Source organism: Typopeltis vanoorti, chromosome 18 (assembly GCF_054136105.1).
Source record: "Typopeltis vanoorti isolate ZY-2024b chromosome 18, IOZ_Tvanoo_1.0, whole genome shotgun sequence".
NCBI lineage: Eukaryota > Metazoa > Arthropoda > Arachnida > Uropygi > Thelyphonidae > Typopeltis > Typopeltis vanoorti.
The window spans coordinates 44,080,808-44,104,035 of NC_143566.1; the positions used below are offsets into that span (position 1 = coordinate 44,080,808).

At 36.1% G+C, this 23,228-nt stretch overlaps 1 protein-coding gene across 1 annotated transcript in view; it reads right to left on the reverse strand.

Annotated features, from left to right (window-relative positions):
* LOC150096623 (nucleolar protein 9) overlaps positions 1 to 23,228 on the reverse strand; it is a 212,533-nt gene that overhangs the window by 9,027 nt on the left and 180,278 nt on the right. Inside the window, exon 10 of the mRNA XM_090408340.1 lies at positions 15,670 to 15,937. Coding sequence (XP_090264466.1) covers positions 15,670 to 15,937 — 268 coding nt within the window. The remainder of the gene's footprint in view (positions 1 to 15,669; positions 15,938 to 23,228) is intronic.

Here is a 23,228-nt window from a genome sequence, read left to right on the forward strand (position 1 = left end):
AGTTGTAAGTCAGCAGTTAGAATTGAAGGAAGTACGGGAAGATGGTTTAATGTTAAATCTGGTGTGAGACAAGGATGTACATTATCCCCTCTGTTATTCATTATCTACATGGATCACATTATGAAGGAATGTGGTATTAAACCTGATATCAAAATTGGAGATGTTAATGTCAGCTCTTTGCTTTATGCGGATGATGTTATACTTCTAAATAAATCCGCTACAAGTCTGCAAGATTCTCTGACTAAATTGAATAGCTGTTGTAATAGATATGGTATGAAGGTCAGCAATAAAAAGACAAAGACAGTGAAAATAGGCAGAATCATTGAAAATGTCAACTGTGTTGTGAATGGAGAACCTGTGGAACAAGTAAAACATTTCAGCTACTTAGGCATGATTTTTACTGAAGATGGTAAATTAAATATAGAAATAGACAACAGAATCAACAAAGCTGGTATGGTGGGAAGTCAACTGAATAAATTCATATGGAATAAGAGAGAAATTAGTCGGAACACTAAATTAGCTCTATACAAGACAGTGTTCAAACCAGTTTTAACTTATGGATCTGAGAGCTGGGTCAGAAGTAAAACACTTGACCAAAGACTAGAGACTGCAGATATGAGAGTCCTGAGAAAGATTAGAGGTGTGAACAGATGGCATCAATGGCAATATCATATTAAAAATGAGGATATTAGGAAAGAACTTGATATTGTCAGCATCCAGGAATGCGTTAGCAGAGCTAATCTCAGGTGGTATGGTCACTTAAATAGAATGGGAGAGGAAAGATTAGCAAAACAAGTGTTCTCTGCCAGGTTGGCAGGAAAACGACCCAGAGGAAGACCAAGATATAGGTGGATTGATACGGTACAAAGTGCCTTAGACGATACAAATATAAGATCTGATAATGTTGGAGTCTTGACAAGTAACAGACTGGTTTGGAGGAAAATTGTAGATAGGAAGTTAGTAATGATGTAATTTTTTCATGTAGTACTGTTATATTCTGTACACCCCTTGAGGGTACATGGCAGGAATTTGATGATGTTTATCAGTTTTGTTTTCATAACACACATTGTCAGCACTTGCAATGTGCCCGTTATTGAAATTGTTTTGTCAAAAATGATACGTAAAGAAGTTAAAAAAAAAAAAAAAAAACTGATGTACTTATTGGATTTGATATTTGTATTACTTACAGGAATTTTATTGTAATTTAAAATAAGTTTTGTGTTTTTATGAAGACATTCTCTCTTGTCACTAACAGAGACAACGTGTCAACAATTATTTATACCTAACTTCTTGCTTACCAATTTCATGGAGCGTGCATGCTTGCCGAGAAGTTTGATGTGTGATTGACAGCTGACAAGTTCGGTATCGAAGCAACGAGCGTTCGGAAGGAATTTAGAACACAGGCTGGCAGGTATTTAGGTTCAGAGGAACTTGTTTTTTTTTATGTGACAGTTGGAAGAAAATTAATAGTATATTCTGAAAAAGGAATCGTGGAACTATGAAGTTTTAATGTGGAATAAGTATGTGGATAAATAAAAGAAAAGGTTGCTATATGCGTTTTAAACGGAATGTTGGAGTAAACACGAATTGAAAAATTTATAGTAGATTCCGAAAAGGGAATTGTAGAACTAATTTTTTTTAATTGGGAGAATTAAGACTGTCAATAAGCATTTAGTGAATAAAGGAATGTTCGAGAAAACTCGGATTAGGAAGTTTCATCTGTATTAAGGAAGCCGAATATTTGTTTGAAGTGTGTGTGTGTGTGTATATATATATATATATTGTTTTTGTTATATTGATGTGTTTATTTTGGTCTTGAGTCAGTGATTATTTGGATTCTGAAAGAGTTAAGATCATTGCACCAATTGGAGTGAACCCCTTTTGCATATAATAACATATAGGTACACTCGGAATTAAAAAAATAATTGTTAGAAACAGAGATCATCTCTAAGGTAGGATTAATATTAAGATAATATCTAATATCATCTATATAAAAATCCACCAATTACTAATACATTGTTTTAACATAGATATGCACAAGCTTTTATGAAAGGATGCATTGACTTATTGCTTGGTGATATCTTAATGCTGGCTCCAGAGGATTTGAAAGTGGGATCGCATATTTTTACGTAGGATAAAACCAAATAGCATGTTGAAAAAAAGAATATTTTAAAAAGAAAGTTAAGCAGCAGCTTTTACAGGAAACTGGACTCCAGTATACAAACATTGCTGAAGAAAGAATGAAACAGTTTGAATTTTTGATTTTGATTTGATTTTTATGGCACAGAAATATAAAGATCATACCATGCCAGGACACAAATTACAGCAGTACATTTGGTAAAACGGTAAGTAGAACAATTGCAAACATCCATGCCTTTTGACTGGATATGCTAACCAGGCTGGCAACAATTCAAAAACCAAAACTTGGAGTCTCAGTGGCTAACTCTGAAGAAGATAATGATTCAGCTGGTGAAGTTGTCTGCAAGGACAGAAAAATAGGTATGCCAAGGTAAACACAAAGTTAAAGAAGCAATCCTGAAAAAAAAGAAATCATACCAAAAGTTCCTAGCAACTAAGTCAACAGATTTCTTAAAAGAATACAGAGAAATATGATTTGAAACATGGGGGGGGGGGGGGGTTAAAGGGTTAAGATATGTTCTTTCTTACGGTTATAATTGGCGTGGTTGGCCGAGCGGTTAGCGTATCTGCTCTCCAGCCCAAAGACTGCGGGCATGGATGTCTGTGTAAATACTAGGGGTGATGGTGGGAGGTAGATGGTGTTGCTGTAGTTGGATTGGGTAGTGGAGACAATGATTATGTAGAGCAAGTGTCCTCCCTCAATGAGTCCTTGAACTCCCTGGAGGTGTCACCTAATAATAATTATTTGAAATGGGTACAAATGGGTTTCTAACTCACTTGTACATTGCCATTATGTTGTCATCGGTTATAAAATTCTTCGTCAACATTGTTAAATGACTTTCAATGGTTGCAAATAAAACTGTTGCTCTTCTGCCTTGTAGGTTTTGATAAATTCATCCACATTTGCAAACACTTCTAATTTTTTTGTTCCATAACTTCATACAATGTAACCAAATACATTGTGGGGATTTTCCCTCACAAGGGCTTGTAAACTTTTAAACCTTTCAGGCATAACTCGAGCACCATCGGTGCAAATTCCAACACAACGTTTCCATGTTTTGCCTTGCATATAAAATCATCCAGTAGTTTGAATAATTCAGGTGCTGAGGCTTTTCCATTGGTTTACAAAACAATAATTCTTCAACTGCTAACAATCCTTGTTGCTATCTATCTGTTGCCTCGTCAAGCTGAATTGAGAATAATTAGTCACAAAGCTTTGACAAAAAATGTTGCTGCATATCTTCACATATATTGCCAATTCGCTGAGCAACGGTATCATTTGATATAGGTATGCACTGTAGTTCTTTAGTAAAACTTTCTCCAAGCATAGTTTCTACAATATCAATTGCAGCTGGCAGAATTAGGTCTTCTACAATAGTGTGGAGCTTTTTGCACCTAGCATATTTTATATGCAGTTCTGTAAGAAGCTGGTAAAGCTTTTTCAATGCTAGATTTTTGCTTTTCAATACATTTTCAGTTTGGCAGAAAAGACCTCTCAAGGTTTATTAACATACTCCTTATGAAGTGTATCTAAATGTCTTTAGTTTATTCGGTTTCATACTGTCAGCTGCCAAAATTTTCAAACAAATAACAGTGGTCTTTCTTGGTTTACTTCAGTCTTTGTAAAACCAAAATCTATTCTGCTACATACTTCATTGATTTTACTTTCAGAGCGATATGCTGTGAACCTGAATTTGTTGCTGTCGACGCTCCACAGCTGTCAGATGCTCGCTTACATCCAATTAAAAATTTATCCATTTTTCTACACTAGAAAATATTGTTTTTATGCTGTGTATCACAATCGTTGTGAATAGGAATAAAATAATGCCAACCATCAACTTTTCACTGTTGCAGTGTTACTACCATCCAATTCAAGCCTTATTTATACTTGCAGAAACATTTCCAGAACATATAATTTGCAAGACTTCCCGTGATGAAAATGCGAATGTTTTCAAAAGGCCAACATGAATGATTCAACGGTCTGTGCAGTGATTCCAGATCTATACCATTTTCAAAAGATTTGATGTATTTAAATTTGTATGAATATTTTAAAATTTTAATTCCTAGATTTTTTTGCTAACTTTCATGGGTTTAGTCAGTGTCTCACCACAAGAATTGCAGGGGGGGGGGACAAAAACTAATATTAAAAAATGGGGCACATATGAAAGAAGGTTGAGGAGAAACACTGGTCTAGATGTGTAATAATTCAAATCCTATTTGAATAAAAGAAAACAATACCAGCTATGGCATCTCCAGTTGCATAACAATAAGGATTTGTGTGGAGTACACAAACTCTTTGGCAAAATATATATCATTCATTGACATGCCATTAATAATATACCAAAACAACACTTGAATTTCGAAAATCAGGTCAATCATGATCTGTTAAAATTAAGTGGTTTTGCAATAATGGCCTTAAAATTAAAACCAATAAAAATTTAAATATGTATATATACTTTACATTAACAGATTAACTAGATCATAATATAACTACAAAATGACATGCAACTAAATGTAGTGATATTGAAAAATAAGATAGTAGCTTAGTCAAAAAAAAAAAAAAAAAAAAAAAAAAAACAAGTATTTGGGCCTCCATATCAACAGATCTGAAATGGAACTTTCTTCTCATTTTTTAACAAATGGTAGTAATATTACTTCCATGGAGGTCAAATACTTCTTCTGCAGCTTATTCTACTTAAGTACAGTCACTGTTTCTAATGAGTCCTCTACATTCTCGTGTAGGGGTGTATCCACATCCAAGTTCTTCATCCTTGGGTCCTCCTCCATCAGCTCCCCATATCTTTGTTGGCTGCCCCTGCTTCCTCCTCTCCTGCACATCCATCTGTGTTACCTTTCTTCCCACATACTGGTACTTCCTCCTCATCACATGGCCAAACCATCTCAACCTTACCTTCTAAGTTTGTGACTTTTACTGTTTCCCTTACATAGTTATTTCTCAGCCTGTTCTTTCTGGTCACATCACACATCCAAGTATTCTCATCTCTGCTATCTCCATCATCCTGCTGATGTTATTTTTCCATAGTATATATATCATAGCTGGTCTCACCACTGGCCTGTAAATTTTTTTTCCCTTTAGATTAACTGCCACCCTCTTATCATATAGCATTCCATCCAGCTTGTATCCTTCATCCCACTTCCTTCTCAGCCTCTCCATCTGGTTTCACTGAATCCTAAAGTCACTAACCTTCTTGATGACATTTCCTTCCAGTTCCAGATCTGTCTCTTTGCTGCCATCCACTTCGCAACACATGTACTCTGTCTTACTTCTGCTCAGCCTCATGCCTCTCTTCCAGTACTCTCGTCCATCTTTCCAGTTTACTTGCCACTTCTCTTGATTCAGCACATTGTCATCCACATACATCGTCTAAGGCATGTATGTCTTCTCTCATCTTTGATGCAAACCAATTACTTGAAAGCTTTGTTTCTCGTAAGCAGGTCCAAACTGTGGTCTTCACATTTCTGTACCTCTCCTGCACCAACCTGACATGTTTCTCTGGTACCTTCTTCTCTCTCAGACACCTCCAGACTTCTTGCTTTGGCACTCTATCATAAACATTCTCCACATCAATAAACAACAGATGTAGCTCCCATTGTTTCTCTCAAAACTTTTCCCATCATCTGTAAAGTAACCCAAAGATGGCATCCGTTGTCAGTCGACCAGGCATGAAGCCAAACTGCTCTTTTGCAATCACCACCTACTCCCTCGGTCTTCCATCAAGAACCCTTTCTAGGATTTTCATTGTGTGGTACACCAACTTTATTCCTCTGTAATTCTTAGTCTTGTGCTGGATCCCCTTTACCCTTGTAAATAGGGACAAGAGTACTTTCCCTCCACTCCTCAGGCATTTTTTCCTGTTGGCAAACTTTTATGAACAGATCCAACAGCAGGTCAATGCCCTCTTTCCCCAGTGCCTTCCACGTCTACCCTGGGATCCTGTCAGGATCCACCAATTTTTCCATTCTTCACAGCCTCCTCAACTTCCATTCTACTGATGTTCTGCACCATCTGTTCATAAGGCTGCTCATCTTCTGTGTGAGTCCTCACATTTCCTTGTTCAAAAGCCCTTCAAAGTATATTCTCCATCTGTTTCGAGAAACAAACGGAGAATGTAAGATGTTCTTTGATGCCTTATTTCTACACTTTGCCAGTTGATATATTTTTTGCTGTCCTTCCTTTGTTTTTAATTGATCATAAAGATATTGATATGCACAACAATCCCCTTGGCTTCTCGACCCTCTTCCCATCCCAATTCTTCTTTGCCTTCACTGCTGCTTGCACATTATTATTCCACCACCAACCCTCCTCTTGCTCTCTAATCTTTCCAGATGTTTCACCGAGCACCTAAATTGCACAGCTCAGAATTGCCTCCACCAATCTTGTACACTTTTTAGTCCATCCAAAATCCTCTCTTAACACTCTTCTTTAACATGTTCATTGTCAATCAAGCGATATCGCGTGATGCGAGTTCTCACCAAACAGCCAATCACGCGTTATCGCGTGGACGTCGCTAACTAAATAAAAATATATAAAAAATTTGGCCACCACACAAATTTCCAATTTTCAGCTTGGCAATGAAAGTGTTAAAGAGAAACCACTTAATTGTCTTCATCCCATGGCTTCCAAAGGTTCTTATTTTCAAGTTCACACACAGCAGCCGGTGTTACTGTGCCACTTGATCTGTTGGGATTACCTTACAATTTGCTACATCCTTAAGATGTTTTCTTCTAGTCAAGATGTAGTCAATCTATGAACTGTTGTTGCCACTTCTAAATGTTCTTCCCTCTTGCAGAAAAATGAGTTTACAATTTCCAGATCAGATACTGCTGTGGAGTCCACAATCTCCTCTCCTTGCGGGTTCATCATTCCCTCTCCATGTCTGCCATGCATTCTTGCATGGTTTTTGCTTGATGGGTGGAGAATGAGTGGAATTCATGGCCAGAATAGCTGACATGGGTGCTGCAACCTTGAGCATGTTCAAAGTGAGGTATGATAGTTAGTGTAGTATTTGACCTCAGGAAATTGTGATATGTTGTTAAAAGAGGATGTAGACAGGTTGGTGCTGAAAATGGAGATGTCACTTCAATGTTGCTAAGTGTAAAACCCATGCACTTGTTTCCAAGATACCCAGATCTCCTGCTTCCTCCACCTCCTGAAGCAAAATTACTCAAATGTGGCATTCCTCATTTCATCTTCTCTGGTCCAAGTGCACAATTTTAAACTTAGCAACATTGAAATGACATCTCCATTTTCAGCACCAACCTGTTCACATCCTCTTTTAACAACATATCACAATTTCCTGACATTACGCTTGCTAATTTAGCATCAGCAAACAACTGAATATCTCCTTTCACAACATGAACCATACCATCGATCATCATTATCAAATTCCTGCCATGTACCTTCAAGTGGTGTGCAGAATATGATGGTACTACATGACAAACTCACATCATTACTAACTTCCTATCTACAATTTTCCTCCAAATCAGTCTGTTACTTGTCAAGTAACAGACTGATTTGGAGGAAAATTGTCAACATTATCAGATCTTATATTTCTATCGTCTAAGGCACTTTTGTACTGTATCAATCCACCTATATCTTGGTCTTCCTCTGGGTCATTTTCCTGGCAGAGAACACTTGTTTTGCTAAACTTTCCTCGCCCATTCTGTTTAAGTGACCAGACCACCTGAGATTAGCTCTGCTAACGTATTCCTGGATACTGACAATGTAAAGTTCTTTCCTAATATCCTCATTTTTAATATGATATTGCCATTGATGCCATCTGTTCGTGCCCTAATCTTTCTCAGGACTCTCATATCTGCAGTCTTTGGTCAAGTGTTTTACTACTGACGCAGCTCTCAGATTCATAAGTTAAAACTGGTTTGAACACTCTTATATACAGCTAATTTAGTCTTCTGACTAATTTCTCTCTCATTCCATATGAATTTATTCATTTGTATTCATTTGACTTCCTACCATACCAGTTTGGTTGATTCTGTTGTCTATTTCTATATTTAATTTACCATCCTCACTAAAAATTGTGCCGAAGTAGGTGAAATGTTTTACTTGTTCCACAGGTTCTCCATTCACAACACAGTTGATATTTTCATTGTCCTTGTTTTTTTATGGCTGACCTTCATACCATATCTATTACAACAGTTATTCAATTTAGTAAGAAAATCTTGCAGACTTGAGACATCAAAACTGACCATTATGTCAGTGTGTTTGAGTGTAAATTTTTCTATGCTAGCTTTGAAGTGAGCTGAGTTTTTTTTATGTCTGAAGGTGTGTTGCCAGTATAGTGTGAAAGAGCTTTGGCCAAATGTTTAGCTAGTTTGTATGTGGGGGAATCAATGCCATCCCCTATGGGACGTAATGGCACATTTTCCTTATGTATTTTTGGGAGTCCATAAATACGGGGGGGGGGGGGGGGGTATGGAGTTAAATGGTTTTAATTTCTTAGCGATTTCCACAGGCCAAGAAGTGACCTTCTTAAGGAGCCTGTGGAGTTTTCTAATTTGTGAGTTGGTGGGATTGTACTCGACAGGGAGGTAGGTAAGTAGCCCGATCTAACAATAGAGCTCTCAGCTTACCTGTGTAATTAACTTACCTTTTGGTTAAGCAATACTGTGCCGTTCCCTTTATCAGCTTTGGCGATTATTATTTTCTTGTTTTTCTTTAATTCTAGTAGGGATTTAATTTCCTTACTGGGCATGTTGGCTTTTGGTGGTTTAGCTTTGGTCAGAACACAAGCCACATCCAGTCTAATATTGTGGCGACGTGGTTTGGAGGGTCTCGTATCCCGTTCAATTCGTATCATAATATCTTCAACAGGTATTCTTCTGGGCGCAAAGGCGAAGTTGTGGCTACATGCGAGGGCGTAGAGTGCTTCAGGTTTCACACTAAATGACGAAAGGTTGACTACCGTTTCGGTAAGAAGTTATTTCGAGATAGTTTTTTTTTTTAATTTTCAAATTTTTTGATGTGTCGATCTCAAACTTTTTTAAATTCTTTCTCCACTGCAGTGCACGAGATGTCGTATAAAATAGACCAATAGACAAGTGCCTGGATAGCTTGGTTAGCATCGTGTCGATTTGTTCCCTGAGCAAGGCTTGGCTGGCACGGTTATAAATACGAAGAGCCTTTTGCAAAGAGAAACGGTGTTTGAAATAAATTTTAATATACTTCAATATTTCGGCAACGTCACATTGCCATTTTCAAGGAACTTAAGAACAAGACACGTGCATGCAGGCACAACAAATTTATTTTAATGTATATCCTAGTTTATGTTGTAATTTCCTTAAATTATTTAGTAAAAAATGCATAACCAACGTCTAAGCCTTTCCACGAGAACCTCTATACTTCAGCATTTCTGGTTGAATATCATCTACTCCTGCCTTTCCACATTTCAAGCCTTTTGATAGCTTTTTCTACTTCAAGTATGGATATGTATTCCTGACATACAGTCAGGAATACATATCCATACAGTTGGGCCCGTTGAGTGTTTTTACCACTGTGCTATCACTGCTTGTTTCATTTAGCAGTTTTTCAAAGTAATTACTCCATACTTCAAGGATATCTTTTTCTCCCGTTTTCATGTCACCTTTATCATCTCTCTTTCCTCCATTCCTAAGCTTCAACAACCTCCAGAATATTTTGCCACCTTCTTGATATTTATTTTGTATGTTCTTGACAAAGTCCTCCCATGACTTTTGTTTAGCTAGTTTTACACACTGTTTAGCTTTCTTACATTTGTCTCTGTGTATTCTCTAAGAGCACAAGCTGATTTATATGCCAGGAACTTTTGATATGCCTTCTTCTTTTCCTTCACTGCCTCTTTAACTTTCTGTATCCACCACGGAGTTCTAATTTTTCTATCCTTGCAGACAACTCCACCACATGCCTCTCTAGCTGAATCAACCAGGGTTTTCTTCAAGGCTTGCCACTGAATCTCTAAAGTTTGGTTCCTATTCTCAAACTCTTTAATTTTTTCTTCAATAATCTTTGTGTATTTTAGTCTACAGTTCACATCTGACAGCTGCTCAACTTTTATTTGCTTTAAAACTTTCTTACATGGTATTCTTTTCAATATGAAATTCAATTTTATCTTGCTCAAGACTAAATAGTGATCACTTCCAATTTCAAATCCTCTGTACACTCTGGTGTCCTGCACCAGGGAGAAAACATCACTATCAACAATAACATAGTCAATGACACTTTTCTTATTCCTTGCCTCTTCTCTCCATGTGAATTTGTGCACATTTTTATTTTATGTTGGTGTTAGTAATAACCAATCCATGTCCTGAGCAGATCCCCAACAAGGACCAACTTTTCTCTTGAACCTCAAATTCCTCCACTTCTACTTTAGTAGAACCTTCTGTGGGACCATAGGCAAATAAGTCTCATTGTCCAGTTCCCCATTCTCATATTTGCCCACATTACTCTACTTGAGACTGCCTGCCATTCAAGAAGATTATCCTCGTATTTTGTGTTGAATACTATGGCTACTCCTTCTTTTCCTTGATTGTCATTGCCTGAATATAACATTTTGTATTTATTGCTCAGAAAGATCTCACCAGTTTTGGTCTTTTTTGTTTCAGTCACCCCTATTATGTCGATCTGGTACTTATCTAATTCCTCAGCTAGCTCCATTTCTTTGCCATTCAGGCTTCTTACGTTGATAGTACCAATCTTTAACTCTGGTGATGTTGAGTTGGGGTGTGTTTTCAGATTAGTTGCAGTAGCTGACTTTTCGCTGTTTGCCCTGGTTCCCTGGCGAAAACAACGGTGTCCTTGTTTAACCGGGCGACGCCCCAGCCGGCATGAAATTTTGTCATGTTGTACCATTATTTTGTATTTTGGTTTAACCAATAAGAATACAATTTGGTTGGCTAAATTCCAAATTGCCAGCCCATCCTCGTTCATTCAATATCTAGGTAGATACCCAACAGGGTGCACCACGAGAAGGTGAGGATTGGACATTAGGTCAGAAGCCCAGGTCAGTTCTATGCATTCCTTTAAAAGCTATGTGGAGGTCTCCTCTCAGTTATACAGCTTTGACCCTTAAGCACCCCCTACCATACTATCGAATATAAGCTAAAAAGCAGTGGTTCTTGAACAGAATGCTGCTGCTGCTGCACCCTACTTATCACTATTTTTCCCTCCGTTTGGGACGCTACAACTCCATACACAATTCTCTGGCTCTTATTAGTCAACCAGACTTGTAACCAAGCTTCGAAATGACTATCCAGCCCAATTTGAACAGTAAATTAAAGAAACCAAGAAACTATATTCTTGGTTTAATCCTTTCAAGTGTAAGCAAAGTTTGCATGTAAAGTATCTTCACCACTGGGCCACTTGTATATGGAGGCTAATGACTTCACATCAATTGCTTAGAATCCATAATGCAAAGCACATAAATTTCTGATTTTACATATTCTTTTTCATTGTGTGGTACTCTTTTTTTTCTTTCATTTCTAAATTTTCATAGTAGCTTCCAAAACGCAAATTACATTTATTTTCTATATATTATATTCTTTTCAAGGAATGTTACTTTTACAACTGATGGCCACCATAGTTATTTTTCTACCTTAACAGACAACTTCACATGCTTCTGTTTTTGAACCTGGTTCTCTTTTTTTGTTTTCACTCATTACCGTTGGTATTGAAGCTAGAGTTTGCATCTGCTTTGCTCAACTTTCAGAACTTGAGTATATATTTTCCTTCTCATCTTAAGATGTTAATTTTATTCTGCTTAATTTTAAGTGGTCTCTAAATTAAAAGAAAAATAAGCATAAGTTACAAAAATGATTAATAACTCATCAGTAATGAAAGAATTTCTTCTTATTGTTCTTTTTCTTTATATTTTCCATCCTCAAATGGCTCATTAATATAACTGATACATTCACACTTTTAGTAATTTAAATATATCAATCCAATATAGTATTCTCCTTAATTATTTTCCAATATATCCTACACAAACAGTGCAGATTTACAAGCAAGGAACCCATCTGCCAAAGCATAGTGTTTTCCCTGCATCAGCAACACTTCGGTAGGGCATAAAGAGTGAATTCAATGGCTGAAAGACTTGATGGTACCCAATTTTTCTGACAAGGATGATGATGTGCATGGATATAAAGCCTGTGGTGGGTTTTCTTTCAAAAGAAAAAAAAAAAAAAAAAAAAAGGAAGAAACTAAGCATGTCCATCTGTGACTGGTAAAGGAAGTTTAAAAAAGAAATGTGATGAATGATCTTTTTCCTCTTTAAATTGTGTAAGGATGAATGCATGCATCATTATAATGAAATTATGAAGTTCAGAAAGGAATCTTACCATACCACAAAAAAATATTAGCCACATCTATCTGGCATAACAAATGGCTAGGATGCATGTCATCAAGGGATGGCATATCAGCTGCATTGCCATTCCTTATATCAAAAGAATTTCTGACAAAATCCAAACTACTTAAATCTGAACCATGTGATTCACTGTTGGAATGATTACACAAAGAAAGCTTAAAAACATTGCACTACCCAATGTGAATAGAAACGACTAGTTTCTCCTTATGGGAAATTGTGCTTCTTTGTATCTGTCATTACACGTGACTCACACATTGTTATTGTTGAATCTTCATTTAATTTTTAATTTTACACTAATGATACCTTGAGACTTGGGTGAAAATTCTGTGAATTAAAATTTTCATAAGTCTTCTGTTGTAACCACAAATGTCTCATTGTCCAATTTTTCATCTTTAAATTTGCCTATATCACTTTGCTCGAATTTATGTATTCTTAATGAGAAGAATATCCAAATGTTTATTGTTATACTATAGCAACCTCATTATGGACCCCAAAAAAAAAAAAAAAAAAAAAAAAATTGGTTAGAATGGATTTGTTTCCTGGAGATGAATTTCCTTGAACAGTACTACACATACAGGGCTTTATAGGGGCTATGCTGTATTTAGATCTTGCCTGTTGTGTTCATATACCTCATAACACTAGTTATAATGATTGTACTTTTCTAATTGTGATTTTCATCGTGATGGGGAGGAAGTGGAGAGGATCCAGAGACGAGTGACCAAGATGTTAGGTCTGTGGAATGAACCTTATGAGAATAGGTTGAAAATTTGTGGGTTGCAGAGATTGGACAATAGGCGAAGGAGGGGTGATATGATTGAGACATTCAAATTACTGAAGGGTTTCTATAAGATTGATCCAGAAGATATTTTTGAAAATATGACTGGTGGTGGGAGGACTAGGGGCCATGCATGGAAGCTGGGCAAGAGCGTGGTTGACAAGGGAGTTAGAGCTAGGTTTTTTATTTGGAGAGTGGTGAATGAGTGGAATAAGCTTCCAGAGTCTGTTGTGGGTGCTACGACCATGAATGAGTTCAAGGCAAGGTATGATAAATACTGTGTCAATGTCGAATAGTTGTTCTTAACATGATGTTAGGGCCTCCCTCGATGAGTCTGTCGACTCCTTGGAGTTGCCCAGAACAACAACAATGATAATTCTTCTGCTAGTTCCACTGAAGCTTTTTGCTGTTCACCTTTGTTTCCTGATCAAGCAAGACAAAATACAATGTTCCAGCTGCTGTGATATCCAATTATCTATAAGTTCAAACATTATGATATGTATTTTCTGAAAACAAAATTCAATTTGGTGAGAAGTACCAAAGTGCCAGCCCATCCTGGTTCATTCAGATACCTCATAGGTATCTGAATGAAGCTAAGCATTGGATATGAAGCCCGACTCTGTCAGTTTTCGTTTTCCACATTACTTAATGGCTGCATGGAAATATTACCATGGCAAATCTTTGACTCTTATCATCATCATCAAATTCTTGCCATGTACCCTCAAGGGGTGTACAGGATATGATAGTACTACATGAAAAAAATTACATCATTTTTAATTTCCTATCTACAATTTTCCTCCAAATCAGTCTGTTACTTGTCAAGACTCCAACATTATCAGATCTTATATTTCTATCGTCTAAAGCATTTTGTACCGTATCAATCCACCTATATCTTGGTCTTCCTCTGGGTCGTTTCTCTGCCAACCTGGCAGAGAACACTTGTTTTGCTAATCTTTCCTCGCCCATTCTGTTTAAGTGACCATACCACCTGAGATTAGCTCTGCTAACGCATTCCTGGATGCTGACAATGTCAAGTTCTTTCCTAATATCCTCGTTTTTAACATGATATTGCCAATGATGCCATCTGTTCATGCCTATAATCTTTCTCAGGACTCTCATATCCGTGGTCTCTAGTGTTTTACTTCTGACCCAGCTCTCAGATCCATAAGTTAAAACTGGTTTGAACACTGTCTTGTACACAGCTAATTTAGTGTTCCGACTGATTTCTCTCTTATTCCCTATGAATTTATTCAATTGACTTCCCACCATACCAGCTTTGCTGATTCTGTTGTCTATTTCTATATTTAATTTACCATCTTCAGTAAAAATCGTGCCTAAATAGCTGAAATGTTTTACTTGTTCCACAGGTTCTCCATTCACAACACAGTTGACATTTTCAATGATTCTGCCTATTTTCATTGTCTTTGTCTTTTTATTGCTGACCTTCATACCATATCTATTACAACAGCTATTCAATTTAGTCAGAGAATCTTGCAGACTTGTAGCAGATTTATTTAGAAGTATAACATCATCCGCATAAGGCAAAGAGCTGACATTAACATCTCCAATTTTGATATCAGGTTTAATACCACTTTCCTTCATAATGTGATCCATATAGATAATGAATAACAGAGGGGATAATGTACATCCTTGTCTCACACCAGATTTAACATTAAACCATCTTCCTGTACTTCCTTCAATTCTAACTGCTGACTTACAACTCAAATAAAGACTAAGTATTGCTTGATATAATGCCCCATTGACACCATATAACTGCAGCGTATTGAATAGCTTCTCTCTTGGCACCTTGTCATATGCCTTTTCCAGATCGACAAAACTTAAATACAGATCTTTGTTATATTCCCATGCTTTCTCGACTATTTGTCGTACAGTGAAGATCTGATCCTGACAGCCTCTATTTGGCCTGAATCCAGCTTGTTCTTCACCAAGCTTTTCTTCCACAATTCTTCTCAATCGTTTCTCAAGTATACTTGCATAGATCTTGCCAGATCGTTGACTCTTAAGTGATCAAAAAGAATATATACTATTTTTTTTTTTTTTAAATGTTTCTTTTTCTCTGTATGTTCAATGTGAAAGTACTGGAACAGAAGCAATTGTACATACATTTTTATATTATTTACCTCCTGGTTTTTAACTTTCTAAAAGTTTTTGGAGGTGTTATATTAATATCCAAATGCATTATCACTGCTCCCTCATTTGGAGGTATTATTAAGAAATGGGTAAAACTGCATCAACTATATATATTATACTGTTTTTCAATACTATCTTTTTAAAAAAAAAGTTCATACTTTACATATGTAAATTGCTCAAAAATATGCCCAAATGTTTCAGAATACTTTCTGTATTACCACTGCTTACCTGTAGCTGCTCCAATTATATCATCAAACATTTCTCTCTTCTTGGTACCCATCTTCTGAATCTGTTTCCATTCTTCGAGTCGGTGTTTAAAATGAAAAGTTGCACACTTATTTAGTAAATACTGACCATAAGAATTAGTGTTAATGATGTGCTCATTTAATGCCAGTTCTTCTGCAATAATGAATCTTTGCTTAAGTGTTGCAGCTGACCAGATGTGACCCAAAGTTTTACTTCCGCTCTGATTACATGCTATACTTGTTAATTCTGGCTGTAAAGAAATATAATTTTACTTCTAATAAGCTTATTAAAGCTGAAATTCACAATTTCAGAGAAATTTATTTATATGAATAAAATCACAATTTTTAGCATGAATGAATTAAGACATCTGCAAAAACAATGTTGTAAAGATCCCTCAAAAAGCTCAAGGTTGTTAAAATAAACTTCCAGTAAGTGGTTGTTCAGTTGTAGCATAGAACTAATGTATTATATAAGCTATTATTTAAATTGAAGTTTTTAGAAATTTAAATAGGCATGGGCAAGAAGTTAAGGGAGGGGAAAAAAAGAGGTTGTGATAAGTTAGAGATTGGACAGAAAATACTATAATGATTTGCAAGGCAAGCATCTTGAAATTTTTGAACTAAAAATATCAGGGTTACTAAAAGGTCAAAGCTAGATAACAAAAAAGACTGTTGCACAGCTTTTTAAGAAATATAGAAATCCATCTGGAGATTCTAACTAAATGATGATATTCTGGTGTACCCTGTTAGTAAGCAACCACCTAGATAGTGAGTGGATGAGTGAAGATGGGCTGAGAATTTGGGATTTCTCTTCTTTGAGAACTTTTAGATTAAACAAACTATATCAATCAAGAGGCGATCTCTAGAATGTACTCAAGTGATACCTTGATCTTGCAGACGTGGCCAAAATCTCCACTTTCTAATTTCCCGCTTAGGTTCGTATTAAGTTTTTGTAAGAGGTGCATCGGATTCCAAATTACAGACAATCTTAATTGGATTCAAAAGCAATGTTTATTGAACACTATAAATACAGTACATGTTATTTTAGTTCTCACTCTAAGAAGGTTCCTGACAATTAGGTTAACATAAAATACTCTAACAACATACAAATAAACTGATTATTCTATATTAGCAATATCAATCCTATCAACAAAAGTACTCTAGCTAGGAACGATATTCATAGTAATAATTACTTTAAACAATTACAGTCAGACCACTCAAGATAGCATTAATATCATTTACAATCCGTTAATAATATCAATCTTCACTCTTAATTTTATCTTAACATTCTTTAAGCACATATTATAATCCAATTCTGCAAGGAAGCAGTAATAAGTTTTAAAAGAGGTAAACCGTGAGTAGACATATCGGTACCCACTCCTTTTGTTCTACAGACGATCTTTTACAGAAAGAACTACAATACATAACTTCTTCCTTTCTATCTAATGGTTATAAGAATTGCTTCATTAAAAGAACTTTGAGTAGTTTTAATATGTCTTCCTCTTCAAACACAGAGGAAATAACGCGCATTACTATCCCTTATGTACAAGGCATCAGTGAACGTATAGCAAAAGTTTTAAAACCACTGAATATTTTTGTTGCCTTTCGACCGTTTAGAAAAATCTCCACCTTTCTCACTTCTCCTAAGGACAAGCTTCCACATCTTAATCATCCAGGTGTCTACCAGATTCCGTGCTCTTGTGGATTATCTTATTTCGGACAAACGGGAAGATCTGCCTCTATTCGGCTAGAAGAACACCAATCTTATATTGAATACTTTAAACCTGAAAAGTCTGGACTTTCTGAACATGCCATCTTCACTAGACACAGAGTTCATTGGAGAAAGACGAGAGTTCTTCACAAAAGTCAGTTTCTCATGGAACGCCTTTATAAAGAAACACGTGAAACTCTACTTCATTCTCCTAACTTAAACAGATCCGACGGCTTACGTCTATCCCCTTTATGGGAGATAGTACTTTACAAATCAGCTAATCTTTCCTAACTTTTTATTGTATTAATTTTTTTTTTTTTTTTTTTTTTAGGAAAGTTATTGACCTTTTTAGTTATCTTACACCAGCTACTTAGGTGGAGCTTTTTGGAATTGTCAGTTAGTGTTTAATTTTGAGCTTAATGTACTGAAGATGCCTGTGACACACAGGCGAAAATTATATTATACTAATAAATAATCTTTCTACGTGAGTTTTTTCCGTTATTTATTGTGTACCAGTAAATTTATGGTATTCATCTTTAGATCACTACAGTTCAGTTTTTTTTTTATGATACTATTAAATGTTCTTTCCTCTGAATCACAACAACCATAGCTAACAAAATTAGTAAATTCTAGAAACTAAGGGGTTAAATATCCTTTGTTGTTTTATAGCCAATAAGCGAAACTAAAGATCGATAACTACAATCTATAAGTTTCATGCCGAAAAAAGCATGCACATGGCTCTCCGTGCTATCGATGAACTTTCAGGATCTCTGCATAACGACCGCGTAACCCTTCCTTCTGGGGACGTCTAGGCCTATTCTCGCTCCATGGGACTACGGACCTCTAATTTCCACAGATGCTTCGACCGAAACCTCCGGAGTGGAGGTGCTGCCACCCTTCTCCAGCTCACGACACTAAGAGACCAACACCAGGAGATCCGGAACAAAAAAAAAAAAAGACCTTGTTAGGGGATTCTTGACCCTTTTATTTCACCCTTCATCTCGGCGATTCTCACACGCCACGATGTCCACCTACCGCTTGGAACTATTTGTTGCGTGGGTCAACATCACAGTGACCACCCTTCTCGTACGCCGTCGATACGCGATCGCCCAGGGCAAACCACTCCCCTCACATTGCTGCTTTGTGACCTTTGGATTTACATCCCCTTCAGAATTTTGTGCAAGTCATTCAACAACTCTTAATACTTATGGCTCTAACAAATATTAAATATGTACATATCTACTGAGTGATCTTTTCTTGAAATACTTGATAACTACTCTTTTTTTTCTTAAGTTTGAAACATTTAACATATTTACAAAGTTGTATTATAACACTTAGAGACAAACACATGTATTTATTTTCCTTTTCATTGAGTAAGTTTGTTAAACCGTGATAAGATTGGAATTCCTAAATGCTCAATCTGTCACAATTTAACAGTGGCTATGCTGTAAATCACAGGAGACGAGCATGCACACATGGTGTAAGACTTGATGTATAAAAACTTTCACTTCTGGATCATCATAATGTAAGGATCTCTGCATGCTGTTGGAGTGACTCGCATAAGTCATCACGTAGAAGTTGATGGTAAGGAAAAGCATTTGTCAGTAAGAAAGATTTCATTGGCAGAAAAAGCATTTGTTGTGGGAAGAGAATTCTGAAGATACAGGAAATCGGCAGGAAGGACAAAACAGAAAACTGCCCAGAGGGTGAAGAACATTATTGCTCGGATAGAAATGGACCCATGCAGCAAAAATGCACTTTACGAACAATAGTTCATGTTGTAAATACCTAAAGGAATGTAGTTGCACCTGGAAAATTCAAGTAATATGTTCTTGTTCTTTATTTAATAGCATTGATTTCATATTGCTTCTGACACTTTCATATAAGTGCTTAATACGAAAGTCAAAAAGGATTATGTTAAAGTAAATCTGCAATAATGTTAAATGAGCTCCCAGTTATATCGAAATGTTACAAGTAGAAATAATTTGTAAATTTTCCTAGACAATGAATAGGATATGAGAAAGAATTGTTAAGGACTTTAAAAATAAAGTTCGGGATTGATTACATGGCATTTTCTGAGTAGTCATTTCTTGTACAGATGTTTAGAGTTAAATTAAACACAAAAATACTTAACGAGCTTTATTAATTTGTAAAACAGTGATGCTGAATATCAATGCACTAATCCTAAAAAATTTACAAACCTTGAAGGGTAAAGAAATAAATTTTGTTAATTTATAAGTTTAAGCCATGACTGACACAAGAACATAGGACAGGTGTAAGGTTGAAATCTCGCATACTCTCACTCATTAACTAAATGGTGCAGTCGATAAGGAAATAATATAAACATAGGGTGTGAATGAGATTAAAAACAAGTCTTTTTTTTTACCAGAATAGGAGGAAAAAGACCAACATCTAAGTTAGAAGGACCTTAGAACACAAAAATATAAGATCTTCTTGCTCAGTCTCCTCATGTTTGAGGAAGCATGTCCCTCCATTTCTTTGTCTTTTGTTGCAGCAGTAGCCAACTCCAAAGTAAGTCCAGTGATCTTTTTAATCTGCTCCGACCATCTTGGTCATCCTCTTTTTCTTTGCCCTGGATGTAAGTTTATCCAGGCTGTCATTTTCATGTCTTGAAATGTGACCAAAATATTTGAGGATTCTTTCATTTACAATGTAACATAGCTGCCTCTTGATTTGTAGTTGACTTATTATACTTTCATTAGACCTTTTGTCCATCCAGGAGACTCAACATCCTTCTCCAGTACCTCAGAGCTGTTTATCTTGTCCATATCTTTCTTGCTGAGCATCCAAGATTCAGCCCCATAAATGAAAATCAAACTATTGACGAGCCTTGGTTTAATCGTAATAGAAATGTTTGTCTTTTCATATTTTTTTGTAATTGCACCATTACTGACCTTGCGATTGTAATTTCTCGTTTAATTTCTGGTTGACATGCTTATTAGAGCTCCAAGGTAAATGAGTTGTGGGTGAAATTATTTTCATCTATGGCCATGTATTTTGTTTTATCATGAAGATATAAATTATTAGTCTTTGACACAACAGATTAATTTGGAGGAAAATTGTTGATAGGATGTTAGTAATGTTTTAATGTAGCACTATCATAATATCCTTACCCCCCCCCCCCCCACACACACACTCAGTGTTCCAGGTAAGCTTTATTGCAAGCATACTTAAGAAGAGACTAGAAAAAGTTGTAGAAAAGAAACCCTGCAAAAGAACAAGTTGGGGTAAGACCAAAAGATGGTGTTGACAACTTCAGATTTTCATTTTAAGAGTCAACGTTGAGAAATCATTTGTATTTTAAGTTTTGCAAATCAGGAAAAGGCATGACTAGATAGCAAGAGGGAAGCTGTTCAAAACACTGAGAAAATTGCTGTAACATCAATTATTCATTTATATGAATCACATTATAAAGGAAAAGGAGTATTAGACCTCATGAAGATGTTAATATCAGCTCTACACTCTGAAATAAATACAGGATTCAACTGAAAAAGTGCTATTACAAATTTTATGTAAAAAAAAAAAAACTCAATACTACGAAAAGTAATAACCCAGAAAGCACCACCTTACTTCTGCATGGAGCCAGTACCTGAAATACCTGAAATACCTGACTTGTATAGCAAGTCAGGTATTTCAACTAATTGGGCATAACATTTAAGGAAGACAGTAAGACTAAACAAAACTGGCTGGGAGTCAGATGACTAACTTTATATGGAATAAGAAAAAAAATTATGCTAGCAGAAGCAAAATACCGTATATAAGACAAACCCTACTTTTTTGAACCCAAAATTAAGAAATCAATATTTTAAACATTCAAAGTACGTTTAGTAATTGGGTAATATTTTTAAGATACATACTAAGATGCATTTTCTGGGCTAACTTGGTTCGTGTTCTCATGACCAACCCTTCTCTCCTCATGAAGTTGAAGCACCATTTTGCCTTTCCTGTAAAATCAACAATTTTCATTTCTCTTGCAAACCTTTTTGCCACATATTGAATAAGCTTGTTTGACACATATCCCACTCTGGCACTGCTCCATAATTAGTCTTAAACCTCTGCTCCAGGTTTGACCATTTTGCTGGTTTTTCAATTAAGGCCCACTTCTTTTCTGGCATCTTGAGTAGTTGTTCTTCCTGTTTTCTCTGCTGTCTAATCATACACTCAGTGGTAGGAGGTTCAAGCTGTCTCCCTGAAGCTTTACTTCCATGTTCTTTTGTATAAGTGATGACTTTTAACTTGAATTTTGAAGAATATGACAATGATTTTTTAGGGGCTAGTGTGCAAAATATTGTTAATGCATTAACTTACTCCACCAACGAGTTGCAGACGTATGAATGCTTTCAAAGTTCTGATTGGTTTATTCAGAATCAGCCGCTAATGTCGTCAATCGACAGAGTTAACAAAGGCTAGTGATTGGTGGAAGCCTGTTCGTGGAGACAAGGTACTGGCAGTTTCACCACGGTAACCACAGGTCTCTCAACCGGTTATCCCTGTGTATAAGATGACCCCCCCCCCCCAATTCTTGGTCTAAAAATTTTAGAAAAAAAAAAGTATTGTCTTATAAGTTGAAGCACCATTTTGCCTTGTACACTGAAAAATACAGTAATTTTCAACCTATTTTAGCTTATTGATCCTAGAGTTAAGTTAGAAATAACAGTTTATTAAAGACTTCTTGACCAGAGTTCTGACAGAAATCACTGGATTGAGTAGACATTATTAGCAGAATCATTAAAATGAAGATATTAAGAAGGAACTCAACATCTGTAATATTTAGGAATGAGTGAGCAGAGCTAGTCTAAAGTCACTTAACAGAGTGGGAAAGAAAGACTCCAAAGATTGAGTTCTGGGTAGAGTGATGCAGTTAAAAATGCATTAGCAGACTGATAATGGAGTCCTCACTAATATAGAGCAAAACTGCTGATAGGAAGTTGGCAATAATGTGAATTAACCATGTAGTACTATCACAATAACCTATAGAACCCTGGTGGCACTTGGAAATTTGTAAGAGTTTAGATATTAACATGGATCTAGTGTTACTATTGTAAGTTTCATTGGGGAGGCAGAATCACTGACTAAACTACATATTAGATAATTTAAGTCTGGAGGAATCTTTAGGGAAAGAAGTCTCTACAACTGAAGCAGATAGTAATTTATTAGAAAGTATTCTGAAGAAAATTCAGAGTTAGTTGAAGTTAATTTTAGTACTTACACAGTTGCCTTCACTGTAGCCAATTATCTACTATAGTAAAGGGGCTTTCTGAAGATGGACTGGATTAAAAACCAGACTTATAAATAAATACAAGGAAAAATTGTAATTCATGATTTTCAAATCATGCATAATACTCCTAAAAATTCCATTGTACATGTGTGGTATGAGTTTCTTTCTAAAAACGGAGAAATGATGGCTACCATTTGGTTGATGAAACTGGAGTTCTTGAAATGGCAATTTAGTGATCTATCTCAAGAGTGAACCAGATATGACGATTAATTCTGTTGATCTTTGTGACAAATCTTGAAGGGTCTGTAAAGGAACCATGCCAAACTGCTAGGATATCATCCACTTACTTGTACTATAAAAAAGGGTTTAGGAGAGATATTGTCCAGGTGTTGTTCCAATCACCCCCTGAATTAACTAGCAAGGGTTGGAGAAAGGAAACTACTCAACTAAGCTTTTACCAACCAGAGTGGATGATGAAGTCAAAGAGGCGAACGATATCAGCAGGAAAGGTCTTACTGGTCCAGTGTTTCATCTAGCAAATATTAGTGAATAACGACTAAGCTTGAATAAGATAACTAGGACAAAGGAGACA